This window comes from Eptesicus fuscus, chromosome 21, assembly GCF_027574615.1.
Source record: "Eptesicus fuscus isolate TK198812 chromosome 21, DD_ASM_mEF_20220401, whole genome shotgun sequence".
NCBI classification, from domain to species: Eukaryota; Metazoa; Chordata; class Mammalia; order Chiroptera; family Vespertilionidae; genus Eptesicus; species Eptesicus fuscus.
Window position 1 is genome coordinate 46350865 of NC_072493.1, and position 13237 is coordinate 46364101.

At 49.5% G+C, this 13237-nt stretch overlaps 1 protein-coding gene across 1 annotated transcript in view; it reads left to right on the forward strand.

Annotated features, from left to right (window-relative positions):
- Positions 1-4201, forward strand: part of PPP2R1A (protein phosphatase 2 scaffold subunit Aalpha) — a 29875-nt gene extending 25674 nt beyond the window's left edge. Inside the window, exons 13-15 of the mRNA XM_008161186.3 lie at positions 707-849; positions 3503-3594; positions 3750-4201. Of these exons, the coding sequence (XP_008159408.1) occupies positions 707-849; positions 3503-3594; positions 3750-3766 (252 nt within the window). The 3' untranslated portion in view covers positions 3767-4201. The remainder of the gene's footprint in view (positions 1-706; positions 850-3502; positions 3595-3749) is intronic.
- The last annotated feature ends 9036 nt before the right edge of the window (positions 4202-13237 follow it).

The following is a 13237-nucleotide window of genomic DNA, read 5'->3' on the forward strand; positions in this document are numbered from 1 at the left end:
CACGAACGTGCGTGTGTATTTATTCATGGTAGGAGGGGGAAGTGTGCAGGCTCTAGGAACGGACCCAGTTTTGAATTCTAGCCCTGCTATGCGTTAGCAGTGGACCTTGGGAAACTGACCTGACTGCGAAGTGCTTGCTTTTCTCACCTGGAAAGGGTTTGGAATGCTGGCGGTCACGGCACCTTACTCATCAGCCTGTGACAACAACCCGGCTGTACATGCAAAAGGCTCAGAACCGTTATGCTATACAGAGCAAGTGCTCCTTTCTAGTCATTTCAGTAAACCATCCACGTAGCTAGAAATGAAAGGATGACATTTAAAAGCTATTATAACTATGTGTTCAAATCATTTCTATCCATGCCTCTCCTTGGAGATCACTGAACTAAGGAAGGGATCCCGGGGGTTAGGAATCAAGGCTCCTCCCCAGAGGATGAAGGGAAGTCTGAGGACGGGAGATGGTCCGGGACACCTGGCCTGAGAGTTTCCAGGGCAGGGAGACGGTGGTGGTAGGAGGGTGTTAGGTGACATGGGGGCTTCAGGAGAATAAACTGTCCCCAGGGTGGGTAACTGCGCTCAGAGTCCCCATGTTGCTCAGCTTTACCCTCAGGCCTGGTGGTCACCGAGGTGGCCTGGTCAGAGGAAGGAGGAAATGGGAGTTAGCCATGACCTTTGGATAATCACCTCTCTACTACTCACTGACCCCCAGGTGCTGTCTGAGGTCTGTGGGCAGGACATCACCACCAAGCACATGCTGCCCACCGTGCTGCGGATGGCTGGGGACCCTGTCGCCAACGTCCGCTTCAACGTGGCCAAGTCCCTGCAGAAGATCGGGCCCATCCTGGACAACAGGTGAGGCCTGGACTGGCCCTGACACTCCAGCAGCACAAGTTGTGGTCATCTTCATTTTTGACCCTCAACCACTGGCTCACTATGACTCTGCTGTAATGAAAAAGTGAGGTGTTGGCAGAACATTCAAAACGCCCGTGGGACAGGTTCAGGGGCACAGGAAAAGACCTGTGTGTCTGTCTGGTCACTGCAGTTCAGGGGGAAACAGGTGTTCTCCATAGATGGCTGGGTCAGTTTGGTATGCACGTGGAGGGCAGAAACCTCCTACCTGAGGGCATAAAAAAAATTAGAGCCCTAGCCAGTTTGGCTCAGTGAATAGAACCAAAGGGTTCTATTCACTGGGAACCAAAGGGTCTCAGGTTTGATTCTGGTCAAGGGCATGTATCTCGGCTGTAGGCTCCTCCCAGGCCTGGGCCCTGGTCAGGGCTCCTGCAGGAGGCAACCAATTCGTGTGCTTCTCTCATATTGATATTTCTCTCTGTCTTCCCTTCTCTCTTCCACAGTCTCTAAAACTCAATGGAAAAATATCCTTGGGTGAGGATTTAAAAAAAAAAGAAATTTAGAGAGAACAGATCCGAATCAGAAAGTTAAAAAAAAAAGAAAGATCTCTCCAGCTGGTGTTGCTCAGTGGTTGAGCATCTACCCCTTCACCAAGAGGTCACTGGTTCAGTTCCCAGATGCCCAGGTTGTAGACCCAATCCCCAGTAGGAGTGTGTAGGAGGCAGCGATCAATGTTCATCAAAATTTCTTTCTCTCCCCCTTTCTCTCTAAAATCAATAAAAACATTAAAATAATAATAAAGACCCAGAAGAAAGTGTCAGGAAATATTCTCAAGATTTAACAATAGGTACATATTTGTTAAATAGCTCACCAAAAGAAAACATTAATAATTGGCCTTCAGCCCTATCCGGTTTAACTCAGTGGATAGAGCGTCGGCCTGCGAACTGAAAGGTCCCAGGTTCGATTCCAGTCAAGGGCACATGCCCAGGTTGTGGGCTCGATCCCCAGTGGTGGACTTGCAGGAGGCAGCCGATTCATGAGTCTCTCTCATCATGGATGTTTCTATCTCTCCCTCTTCCTTCCCCTCTGAAATCAATAAAAATATATTTAAAAAAAGAGAGAGAGAAAACTCCAAACAGCCAATGAACATAAGAGTAGATGCTCAACATCACAGGCCATCAGGAAAATGCAAATGAAAACCCACCCCCGAATGGCTAAGCTTTAACAAGCTCCGGGTCATTGGTGTTGGCAGATGGGCTGCAGTTGTCTCCTGCGCTGCAGGCGGGGCTGTCGATAGGAACAATCTCTTTGAAAATGGGTGGAATCTAGTGAAGGTTCACCTCTAGGAGCTGGCACGTCCACTCCGTGTTTATTTCGAACAAACGTTTATTTGTGGTAGCTTTACTCCTGTTGCTGCTGATCAACAGTGCAGTGGGCGAGCCCTAGCCAGTTTGGCTCAAGGGCACGTGCCTGGGTTGTGGGGCTCGATCCCCAGTAGGGGGCGTGCAGGAGACAGCCAATCAGTGATTCTCATCATTCATGTTTCTATCTCCTTCTCCCTTCCTCTCTGAAATCCATGAAAATATATTGAAAACAAAAAAAAAAACAGAAACAAAAGACAGTGCAGTGGGCAAATTGTTCTTTATTCATACGAGGAAGATTATTCAGCAATGAAGAGAGACTACTGCTGTACTTGTCAACGTAGCTGACTCTCACAACTCACACCATTTTGTTGAGTGAGACCCAAGAAAATGTATCCTGCGATTCCATTTATATCAAGTTCACCATAGGTACAACAGATCTCGGTGATCGCAGTGAGAATATATGGGGGAGGAGAGGAGTTGTCTCCTGAAAGGGGACACACACGATGCCTGCCTCTCCAGTGTCTTTTTTCTTTTTTTAATATTTTATTGATTTTTTACAGAAAGGAAGAGAGAGGGATAGAGAATTAGAAACATCGATGAGAGAGAAACATCGATCAGCTGCCTCCTGCACAACTCCTACTGGGGATGTGCCCGCAACCAAGGTACATGCCCTTGATCAGGATCGAACCTGGGACCCTTGAGTCCGCAGGCCGACGCTCTATCCACTGAGCCAAACTGGTTTCGGCTCCAGTGTCTTTCCCTGCATCTGCTCCAGGACAAAACCTCACACCTTTAGTGCCTCTCCGAAGGCACTTTATTTCACACCATGATGGACTGTCAGGGCAGACAGACTCCCCCGGGCCCCTCACAGCAGAGCAGATGCCTCCCCTGGGCCCCTGGAGGGCCAGGTACTTCCCTTGGGGCACTGGCCCCTCCACTGTTCCTTATCATCCGTTGGCTGTGCCCCCCACCTGGCCCAAGCTCCTCCTGGGCAAGAGTCAAGAGTGTTGGATTTACCTCTGTCCACATCTCATCCCTAGTAGGTCTCAGTACATAGGTTAAATAAATGAAGGACGCCCATCTCCTGACCCCCAGAGCCTTGTGGGTTCTGTGATCCTCTGCCCCACTTGCCCAGACTGTCTGACCACCCCGTGCCTGTTCTGGGCCCCAGAGACTTCTTAATTCCCACGTTTGCCTGTGTTTGTGGGCATCTCTTGCCTGGGCCCCTGCCCCCCTTGTGCCCCCTCCCTGCCTGGCTCACCCATTCCCATGCATCCCCCTTGTCCTTCCAGCACACTGCAGAGCGAGGTCAAGCCCATTCTAGAGAAGCTGACCCAGGACCAGGATGTGGACGTCAAGTACTTTGCCCAGGAGGCCCTGACTGGTAAGGCTTTGAGGACTTGGGGACCCCAGTGGGAGGGTGGTGTGCAGGGAAGCACCTAGGCCTGGGGCAGCGGCTCCTGGCAGGGGTGATGCAGGAGCACTTGTGGGCAGGGGGCTTACTGTGGTTCTGACTCCCTCCTGTTCCTATTCCCCCAGTTCTGTCTCTCGCCTGATGCTGGAAGAGGAGCCAACACCGGCCTCTGATGTCCACAACCCCACCAAGTTCCCTCCTTGGGAGCCAGTGGGGGGCCTCTGGCTGTCACTCCCTGAGCATGGTCTAACCCCAGGCCCCTAACCCAGCACGGTTCCTCCTCTCCCCAGCCTGGGAACCCGACTTCTTACTGTCCACCTCCCGAGGAGCTGGGGGAGCACAAGGTGGGACAGGGCAGCGACCCTGGGAGGAAGGGGCAGCCACTCCCTCCTCGGGGGAAGAGAGGTGAGCATGCTAGGTCACTGGTTCCTGCTGCTGTCATAGGGACCCCCTGCCCAGTCTACTTCTCCACCTTCCTTCCTTCCTCCCCTCCAGTGGTTTTTTTGTGTCAACTGTGCCGTTTTTATTTTATTCCTTTCTTTTTCCCTTTTCACAGAGAAATAAAGATATAGAAATAGCTGGTCCTCTGGTCTTAGTCACTAACATGGGAGGGAAGGGGCTCCATGTCAGGGCCTGGTGTCTGCCCTTCCCTCCGGGGAAGTCCTAATTATTGGGCATGGGGTTTCTGTGGGGAGTGCAGCTGGCCGTGGAATAGAGAGTCCATGAGGTGTTGCCGGCCAGCAGAGTCCTCTGGTCAGTTCAGTATCACAGACTTCGGCGGAGTGTGTGGTGGTTAAGGGCAGGTGCCTTGGAACCAGACAGCCTGGGTCTAAACCCCAAGTTCTTTCAATTGATAGCTGCGTAACAGTGAGTAGGTTACCAGTCTCTCTGAACTTGGTGTTGTACTTTGTAAAATGGAGATAACTACAATCTAGGGCGGTTGTGAAGACTAAACGAGTTCATGCGTGCCAAGTGGGGACAGTGCATGGCACAGGAAGCAGGCAGTCGGGGGAGCTATAACCTGCCAGCGAACCTCCCGTGAACCGGGCCCTGCGCCTGGGACGGTCTCGGGACAACAGGGGCTGTAATGGAGCCGGGAGGTTGCTGTGGCAACACAGAACCAGCTGTCCCTCAATGTCCATCCTCCATTTCTTTACTAATAGAGATGGCTGCCTGGATTTCTGGTATTTTCCCAGGCCTCTTGAAATTTGGTGTGGCATGGTAACTAAATTCTGGCCAATATAGGAACACAAGTGGGATGTGCCGCTTCTAGGAAGTGTTCCTGGGAGAGGAGATATGCTCCCCTCCTTACCTCCTCTCTGTGCTCTGGAATGTAGACCAGATGGCCAGAGTGGGAGCAGCCGTCTTGGGCCAGGGACTGATCTTAGGAGCATAGGCCGAGCAGGGCAGCAGAACAAGATAGGAGGAGTATAGGTCCTGATGCTGTTATCACCACATCAGTATCGGTTACCTGGGAGACTTGAACTGTTTGAGTGACTGTCCGTTTGGGGTTTCATCACTTGCAGGTCACCTGAATTCTAACTGATGCAGGGGCCAAAGAGTCCTGGAGAGAGGAGGAAGAGACTTAGTGGATGGCGATGCGTGTAAGGTTTCTCAGAGGACCTGATACTTGAGTGAATTTTGGCTCAACAAGGTGGAGGGGAAATTGGTATATTGGGTGGCAAGGTGATTTCACCAGCTCAGTCCTTTCATAACTGAGTCCCTCTTGTTTGTTAGACCCAATTTGGCCCTGCAGGATGTAGGGTGAAGGAAACCCTGTTCCTCCCATTACTAGCTTATTATATGTTAGTTTCATAAGGACAGGGCCCATGGTTTAAACTCACAGTGTTTAAACAAGTACACCTTTCCTAGAATATAAATATTTGGAGGACTTGAGTGAGGAAGGAATTCATGAGATTGGGAAGTGGAGGACAACATAACCATTTTCAGCATGATGTTGAATGTTCCAGCTTAGCAGGTAACCTACCACTGATTACTGAAGGAACCTTCAAATGAAGGATCCGCGGTGTTCCAGCTGCGTTTTACTGCACAACAATCCATCCTCACAGCTCAGTGACTTAATTCTGTCGTCCGGGCTTGGCTCAGTTGGAAGGTCCTTGGGCTCCTTGTGGTGTCGCCTGGGGCTGAAATGTTTGAAATGTCATTTTCACTCCCGAGCTGAGGCTTGGTACAGCATCTCTTCCGTGCAGCCTGTCCAGGCTGGCCAGACCTCTTTATCTGCTCGCACATGTCCTCAGAGCAGTGTCCCAGAGAACACGTTCCAGCTTTTCACACCTCTGCTTGCACCATAAGCCAAAACCAGCCACAGGGTCAGGCCCAGAGTCAGTGTGGAGGTGCCCACCAAGATGTGAAAACTTGCAGGCAGGGTTCAGTGGGGCCTGCCTGTGTGACAGTCTGCCACACGTGGTGCAGTGACAAGCTTAGAGTTCCACCTTCGCTCTGCTGCTGACATGCGCAGTGATCAGCCGCACAAGGAGATGAGGCTGATTTCAGAGTGTACAGTGCAGTCTGGAGCAAGCTGGAGATTTAAACTTTATCCTGGTAGGCAGAAGCAGCCATAGGGTGTTTTGCAAAGGAGTGACTGTCAGGATTGAAAGGGAAGACAAGAGGCCTGGAGAATTCTGGTCTCTTAAGTTTTGAGCTGGAGTAGGTACGCTGAAATAGAGGGAGGTGGTGGGTATAAAGGGAACCGAAGAAAAGATTCCCCAAGAGACAGATTGAGATTCAGTGACACCTGGATTTGGGGAGTAAAAGGAAGGATGCAGTTACCTTGGTAACCAGAATTCAAGTTTTTCCACCCTCTCCACTTAACTCCTTCCTGGAAAACATCCTTGGTTCCTGTAAATTCACATGCTTCAACATCTCCAACCTTTTGGTTGTAACATGAACCTCCGCCTGCAAAACTTTCTCCAGTCTTCAGGGAAACAAGTAATTCCAAGAGGGGGGCTAGTGAGAAATGGCCTGGTACAGGTGAGCACGGAGAAGGATGTAGGGTCCAGATCCCAAAGAGCCTGAAGTAAGAGCGTGAACGTGGCTCTGAGGGACAGGGTCCAGTAAGACTTGGGAAGACGCCCTAGCTGGCTTGGCTCAGTGGATAGAACGGCAGCCTGCGGACTGAAGGGTCCCGGGTTTGATTCCAGCCGGGGGCATATGCCTGGGTTGTGGGCTCGATCCCCATGGGGGTGTGCAGGAGGCAGTCGATTTGATGATTCTCTCTCATTGATGTTTCTATCTCTCCTCCCTTCCTCTCTGAAATCAATAAAGAAATATATATTAAAAAAAAAAAAAGACTTGGGAAGACCCTTCAGGGGTCAGACAAAGCCAGAATACTAGGGAGGCAGCTGGGGCTGTGGCCAAGGAAAGGACCGAGAGATTCAAGTGGTATACTTCATACTACTAGTTCCAAACCTACAAGAAGTCACACAAGGAGTGACAACAAGGAAGGCCCTGCCCCTCCTGTCCTCGCAGCTTACTAAAACATTTAAAGCCTCAGCACATGCCTTGTCCTCGGCCCTCCTGTCTGCAGCAAGTCCCCACTCCAAAGCTCCCCCCCGCCCCATTAGTCCCCTGTACAGCTGTTTTCCAGATGGCGGAACAGACCCAAACTGTTTTAGGTATATGGTGTGGGCTCTTACAGACTGACCAGTTGAGAACCCCACAAATCCAGAAGAAAAAAAATACTTTGGTAGCTTAAGATTCTCCTAGGGTCCATCCAAAGCTGGCGGTCCAAGCTAGGTGAGGAAAACCAGGGCATAGCTAGCTTAACTGTAGGAAATACAGGTCCTGATCTCTTAACCCATGATGCAAAATGAAGAAATCCCTGGCAGGCTTTTTTTTTCCCTCCCAATTCTCACCCAAGGATGTTTATTGATTTTAGAGAGAGGGGAAGTGAGAGAGAGAGAGAGAGAGAGAGAGAGAGAGAGAGAGAGAGAGAAGCATCAATGTGAGAACATCAATAGTTGCCTTCCATATGTGCCCCAACTGGGGATTGAACCTGCAACCTAGGTATGAGCTCTGACCAGGTATCGAACCTGCAACCCTTTGCTGTATAGGACAGTACTCCAACCGATTCACACCAGTTTAATAAGCCATTGGGGGCAACCCTGATCAGACCTGAGCTCATAATAGTGACAAAACCTGACTCAGACTGATATTGAGAGTTTAAGCCTCTTATATGGAATATAAATCACAACAAAAATAGTCATGTATTACGGAATATATTGAATGGATAATCAAAAAGCCATTCACAGAGAATATTCCAGCTCCAGATGGCTTCACTGAATTCTGCCCAAACATTTAAAGAATGTTAATTCTTCGTAAACTCTTCTAAGAAGTAGAAGGGGAGGGTACACTTCCCAACTCATTTAAGGCCAGCATTACCCTAATACTAAGACCAGACAAAGACACCAAATGGAAGAAGTCTACAGACCATTATCTCCTGAACACATCATGACCAAGGGAAAGTTATCCCAAGCATTCTAGGTTTAACATAAGAAAAATCGATGTAATACCCCATATCCATAGAATAAACAAAACCCACATAACCATCTTAACTGGTACAGAAAAGGATTTTGACAAAAATCTAACACCCTTTTGTGAGAAATACACCCAACTAGGAGTAGAAGGGAAGTTATTAACCTGATAAAAGGCATCTACAAAAAAACCAATAGCTAACACCGTATCTAATGGTGAAAAAACGGGTGCTTTCCACTTAAGATCAAGAACAAGACAAAGATGTTCACTCCTGCCAGTTGTACTTAACATTGTACTGGAAGTTCTATCCAGAGTATTTAGGCAAGAAAAAGAAAAGGTATGCAGATTGGAAAGGAAGAAATAAAACAATCCCAGGTTCGATTCCGGTCAAGGGCATGACCTTGGTTGCAGGCACATACCCAGTGTGGAGTGTGCAGGAGGCAGCTGTCGATGTTTCTCTCTCATTGAGTTTCTAACTCTCTATCCCTCTCCCTTTCTCTTTGTAAAAAATCAATAAAATGTATTTAAAAAAAAAAACACAAAAAAAACAGATTGGAAAGGAAGAAATAAAACAATTTGCAGATGACATGATCATGTATATAGGAAATCCACTTTAAAGAAATTGAGCTAAGTTCAGCAAGCTTGTAGAATACAAAATCAACATATAAGAATCATTTGTATTGCAGATAAGTGTTGAAGATGTGGAGATACTGGAACCCTCATACACTGCTGGTGGGAATGTAAAATGATATATTCACTTTAGAAAAAATTCTGGAAGTCCCACTAAGTTACCATTTTGCCCAACAATTCCACTCCTAGGTATATAACCAAAAGAATTGAAAACATACGGGTACATAAGAACTTGTATGCAAATATTCATAACAACATTGTTCATAATTACCAAATATCTATCAACTGATGAATGGACAAATAAAATGGGGTGTATCCATATAATGAACATTAACCATAAAAATGAGTGAAGTATTGTTACATGCTACAACATGGATGTACCTGGAAAACATTATGCTTGAGAAGCCAGACATAAAAAGCAACACATAGGATTCCATTTATGTGACATGTCCAGAAAGGGCAAATCTGTAGAAACAAAGTAGATTAGTGGCTGGGGAGGGAAGGGTGTCCCCAATAAGAGCAAGATGCAAGCAACCATCTTCATGGTTCATGGGAGCTTCAAACAAGGAGGGCATGTTCTACCTACCTGCCCTCCACTAGTGCCACCCCCTAAGGCTGCCCCCTTGCTCCTGCCCATTCCTTTCCCACATCCCTGCACAGGCCTGCCTACCTGGCTCAGCCCCGCCCACATCACCAAGTCGCTCAGCTCAGGCGCTGGCCCCGCCCATCCCGCAGGGAGGCGCATGCGCAGTTCCTGGCAGACGCGGAAGCGGCTGTGAAGGGGAAGGTGGCGGTTCCCCGAGGAGGTGTCTGTGCTTTAAAGCCGCTGCTCTCCGCCCCCCTCCCCGCAGGGAAGGCTGAGGGCGCTGCGGGCGCTGAAGTCCGTGGTGAGGTCCCCGCCCCGGAGCCCCTCACGGCGGTGAGTCCGGTCCCGGACGGCTGCGCAGTGGAGGCGCCGCGTTCCTTTGGGGGAAACTGAGGCCCGGCCCGCGGTCTCTCCGCCTGTGGCTGTGGGCCCCGCCTGCCGCGTGGTTTTCCTGCTGAAAACCATTCCCGGGGCCGCCGGTCCCCCCGCGGGGCTGGGAGTCTGGGTCAGGGGGTTCCCGCCCTTTGCGCCCCTCCCCCGCCCGGCGCTTTCCGCCCACAGAGCCCGGATGGCTCCCGGCCTGGGGGTCTGCACCCCGCCTTCCTAGGCCCCCCATTAATAAGGGGTCTGAGTGCCCGGGGAGCACAGTGTCCATGGGGAGGGGCTCAGGGGGAAGAACGCGGTGTCCCCAGAAGAGGTGACCTGCCCGCAGGGAGGGCTTTGTGGGGCGGTGACTGCGGGGGGCGGGGACCCGGGCTGAGGGGTCAGGAGGGGAGGGAGAGAGACAGACACGTGGGAGGAGGAAGGGCGGTGAGGGGTCCACAGAGGGGCCATAGGGGTGTGGGGGGACTGGACGGCGATGGTGGGAGTGAGGGGGGAACTCAGGGAAAGCAGCCTGAGGAGGAGGGAAGTGGGGAACTAGGGGGAGGGGAGCCCAGAGAGAGGAGGGAGCTGAGGGGAGAGGGTCCTGGTGAGCAGAAGTGGGGGCCGCACAGGAGGAGGCACCTCAGACGGAGACACTGGTTCAGAGGAGAGATGGGGAGCGAGTGCAGGGACGGAAAGGGGGGCTTAGGGAGGAGGGAGCAGAGGGGAGCAGCGCGGAGTCCCCAGCTGTGGGAGCAGGACAGACTGTCACGGGCAGCAGCGGGGACACGGGCGTGGGGAGGGACAGACGGACGTGTGTGGAGATGGGAGCCGTCAGAGACCAGGAGAAAGAGCACCGGAAGGGAAATGGGTTTCAGGAGGTTCATGGTCCGGGTGTAGGACAGACAGAGAAAAGGGGGGAAAGAGCAGGGGAGGGGGACACAGGAAAGGACCACAGAGGAGAGAAAGGGAACAGAGGGGAACCCTGATCTGGATCAGTGGTGAGCTGATGGGATGAGGATGGTTAAGTTGTGATATGTCAGCTTGTGGCTTTATATATATTTTATTTATTTATGTATTTATTTATGTATTTATGTATTTATATATGCAAATTGAGTGGCCAGATTATTACGATCTCTGAATGCATAATAATCTGGCCACTCGCAGTGTATAATAAAAGGCTAATATGCAAATTGTCCCTTTGACCAGGAGTTCGACCAGCAGGCAGGCTGGCTGGCCTGCCACCCATGCACGAATTCATGCACCGGGCCTCTAAAACATATATCTATATCTACATCTATGTCTATATCTAAATCTATGTTGATATATATTTTAAAGTATATTTTTATTCATTTCAGATTCATAGCGAGAAGGGGGGAGAGAGAGAGAGAAGCAGCAATGAGTAGATACAGTCTTTGGTCAGCTGGCCCACACTGGGGATCTAACCTTCAACCTGCCCATGTGCCCTGACCTTCATTCATTCAAGCTCAACCACTGAGTCTTGCCGCCTAGGTGTGGCTTTATATTCTTAATTTAACATGGCCTGAATTGTTTTAGTTATACGGATTTGAATGAGAATGACAAATCTTCAGTTTATGAGAATTGGTAATTTTATTATTATTTGCTTCCAATTGCAACCCTTAGTCATTCAGAGGGGGGAGACTTGTCTGTTGGTCATGGGTCCTTTGTCATTTTCTGGGATGGCATTGAGGAGGTGACCTGAATCTATTACCATCTGATGCTTTTTCAAGGAATTTTAGAGGACTTAGCTTTGTTGCTGTGGTGTGTGTGTGTGTGTGTGTGTTCATGGATTTACTTTTTTTATCTCTGACACTTCATTTATTATTTTAAAAAATCCTGAGAGAAATCCTCTGACTCTGCTCATTACCCCTGAGGAGCTTTAAGAAATGCCCTGTGGGGCACTTCCCCCCATGGAGGCGGACAGCTGCTCTGGGTGGGGCATCATTGGTTACTGAGGGGCCCCAGGTGATTGGAAGGTGAGGACAGGGATTAGCAGGAGGGCTGCAGGATGTCTTTGTGAGAGTGGGTAGTAGGCTTTGTTTAGGGTAGGGAAGGGGGTGCTCTGTTTGGTTTGGGGGGTCAAGACAGCAATTCACGTTCTCATTTCTGTAGGACTTCATGGCTGTCTTTGGAAGGAGAGACACATGAAGACAGACACTAGAAAATTCCCAGTGTGGTCTCCATGTGGGAGCTCATTGTTCCTCTCCTGTGACAAAGGACAAGAGGTCGTGGTCTTTCCCTCATTTCCAGGTCCTTCTGACTGAGTGTGAGGTGAGCTGATGAACAGGCTGTGTGGTCACCTTTGAAGGCACATTCTGTGACTCCTCAGCATACTGTCACCTGAGGAAACATCCCAGACCCCATCAGGACCAGGACCACATGGCTGCTCCTCAGGTAAAAGATGTGTCCTGGGTCACAGGCTGTGTTTGCTTTTCCTCTGACATCTGGTGATTTATTTCTCTCTCCCTTCCCATGCCTGTGTCTCCTCTGCTGCCTGTTACTTTCTGTCCTGTTACGCACAGCCGGCTGACTCAGTGCTGCTTCTCCCTCTGCCCCATCCTCCCTAACCCCCCTTTCTGTGCCTGCACTTGCTCCCCCCAATTCTTTTCTTCTGAATCAGTCTCTCTGTCTGAAGTGCCACCTCCTTTGTTGCCCCACGTGGGTTCACCAGGACCCCTCTCCCTCTCAGCTCCCCTTCATCCCTCTGGGGCTCCTTCCTGTCCTCCATATTTCTCTACTTCTGATGTTCTTGCCTTTCCAGGTTTTTTTCCTTTCCTTATTTCTTTCCTTTGTGTTTGCTTTTTATTTTATTTTTTTATTTTTTAAAATATATTTTATTGATTTTTTACAGAGAGGAAACGAGAGGGATAGAGAGCTAGAAACATCAATGAGAGAGAAACATCAATCAGCTGCCTCCTGCACACCTCCCACTGGGGATGTGCCCGCAACCAATGTACAGGCCCTTGACTGGAATCGAACCCTGGACCCTTCAGTCCGCAGGCTGACGCTCTACCCCCTGAGCCAAACCAGTCAGGGCTGTGTTTGCTTTTTAAAATGAAGGACTTACTTTTTTTTTCTACAGATCATTGGCTTTTTCATGGAGCTTTAAACAATCAGACCTTGATTCTTTAAGTTTTCATTATATTTTATAGTCATGTCATGGACATACACTACATTATCACTTTTTCTATTTTCTAGAAAGTTCCCAAGAATGATACTATTAATGTATGTTCAGTTACATTAGGTTTCTACAACATAGTTCTGCACTAATGATACATAAAAATTTTGAAAGAAATGTACTAGTAAGAAAAATTAGTTCCCCCAGGCTGGTGTGGATCAGTGGTGGAGGGTTTGATTCCTGGTTCAGGGCAAGTAGGTCCTGGGGACCTATGGTAGGCAGCCAATCCATGTGTGTCTTTCACATTGACCTCTCTCTGTCTCTGTCCCTCTCTCCCTCCCCCTGTCTTTCCCTTTCATGGCTCTGTGTCCCTGCCGTCCACTTTTGAAAAGTCAATGCTA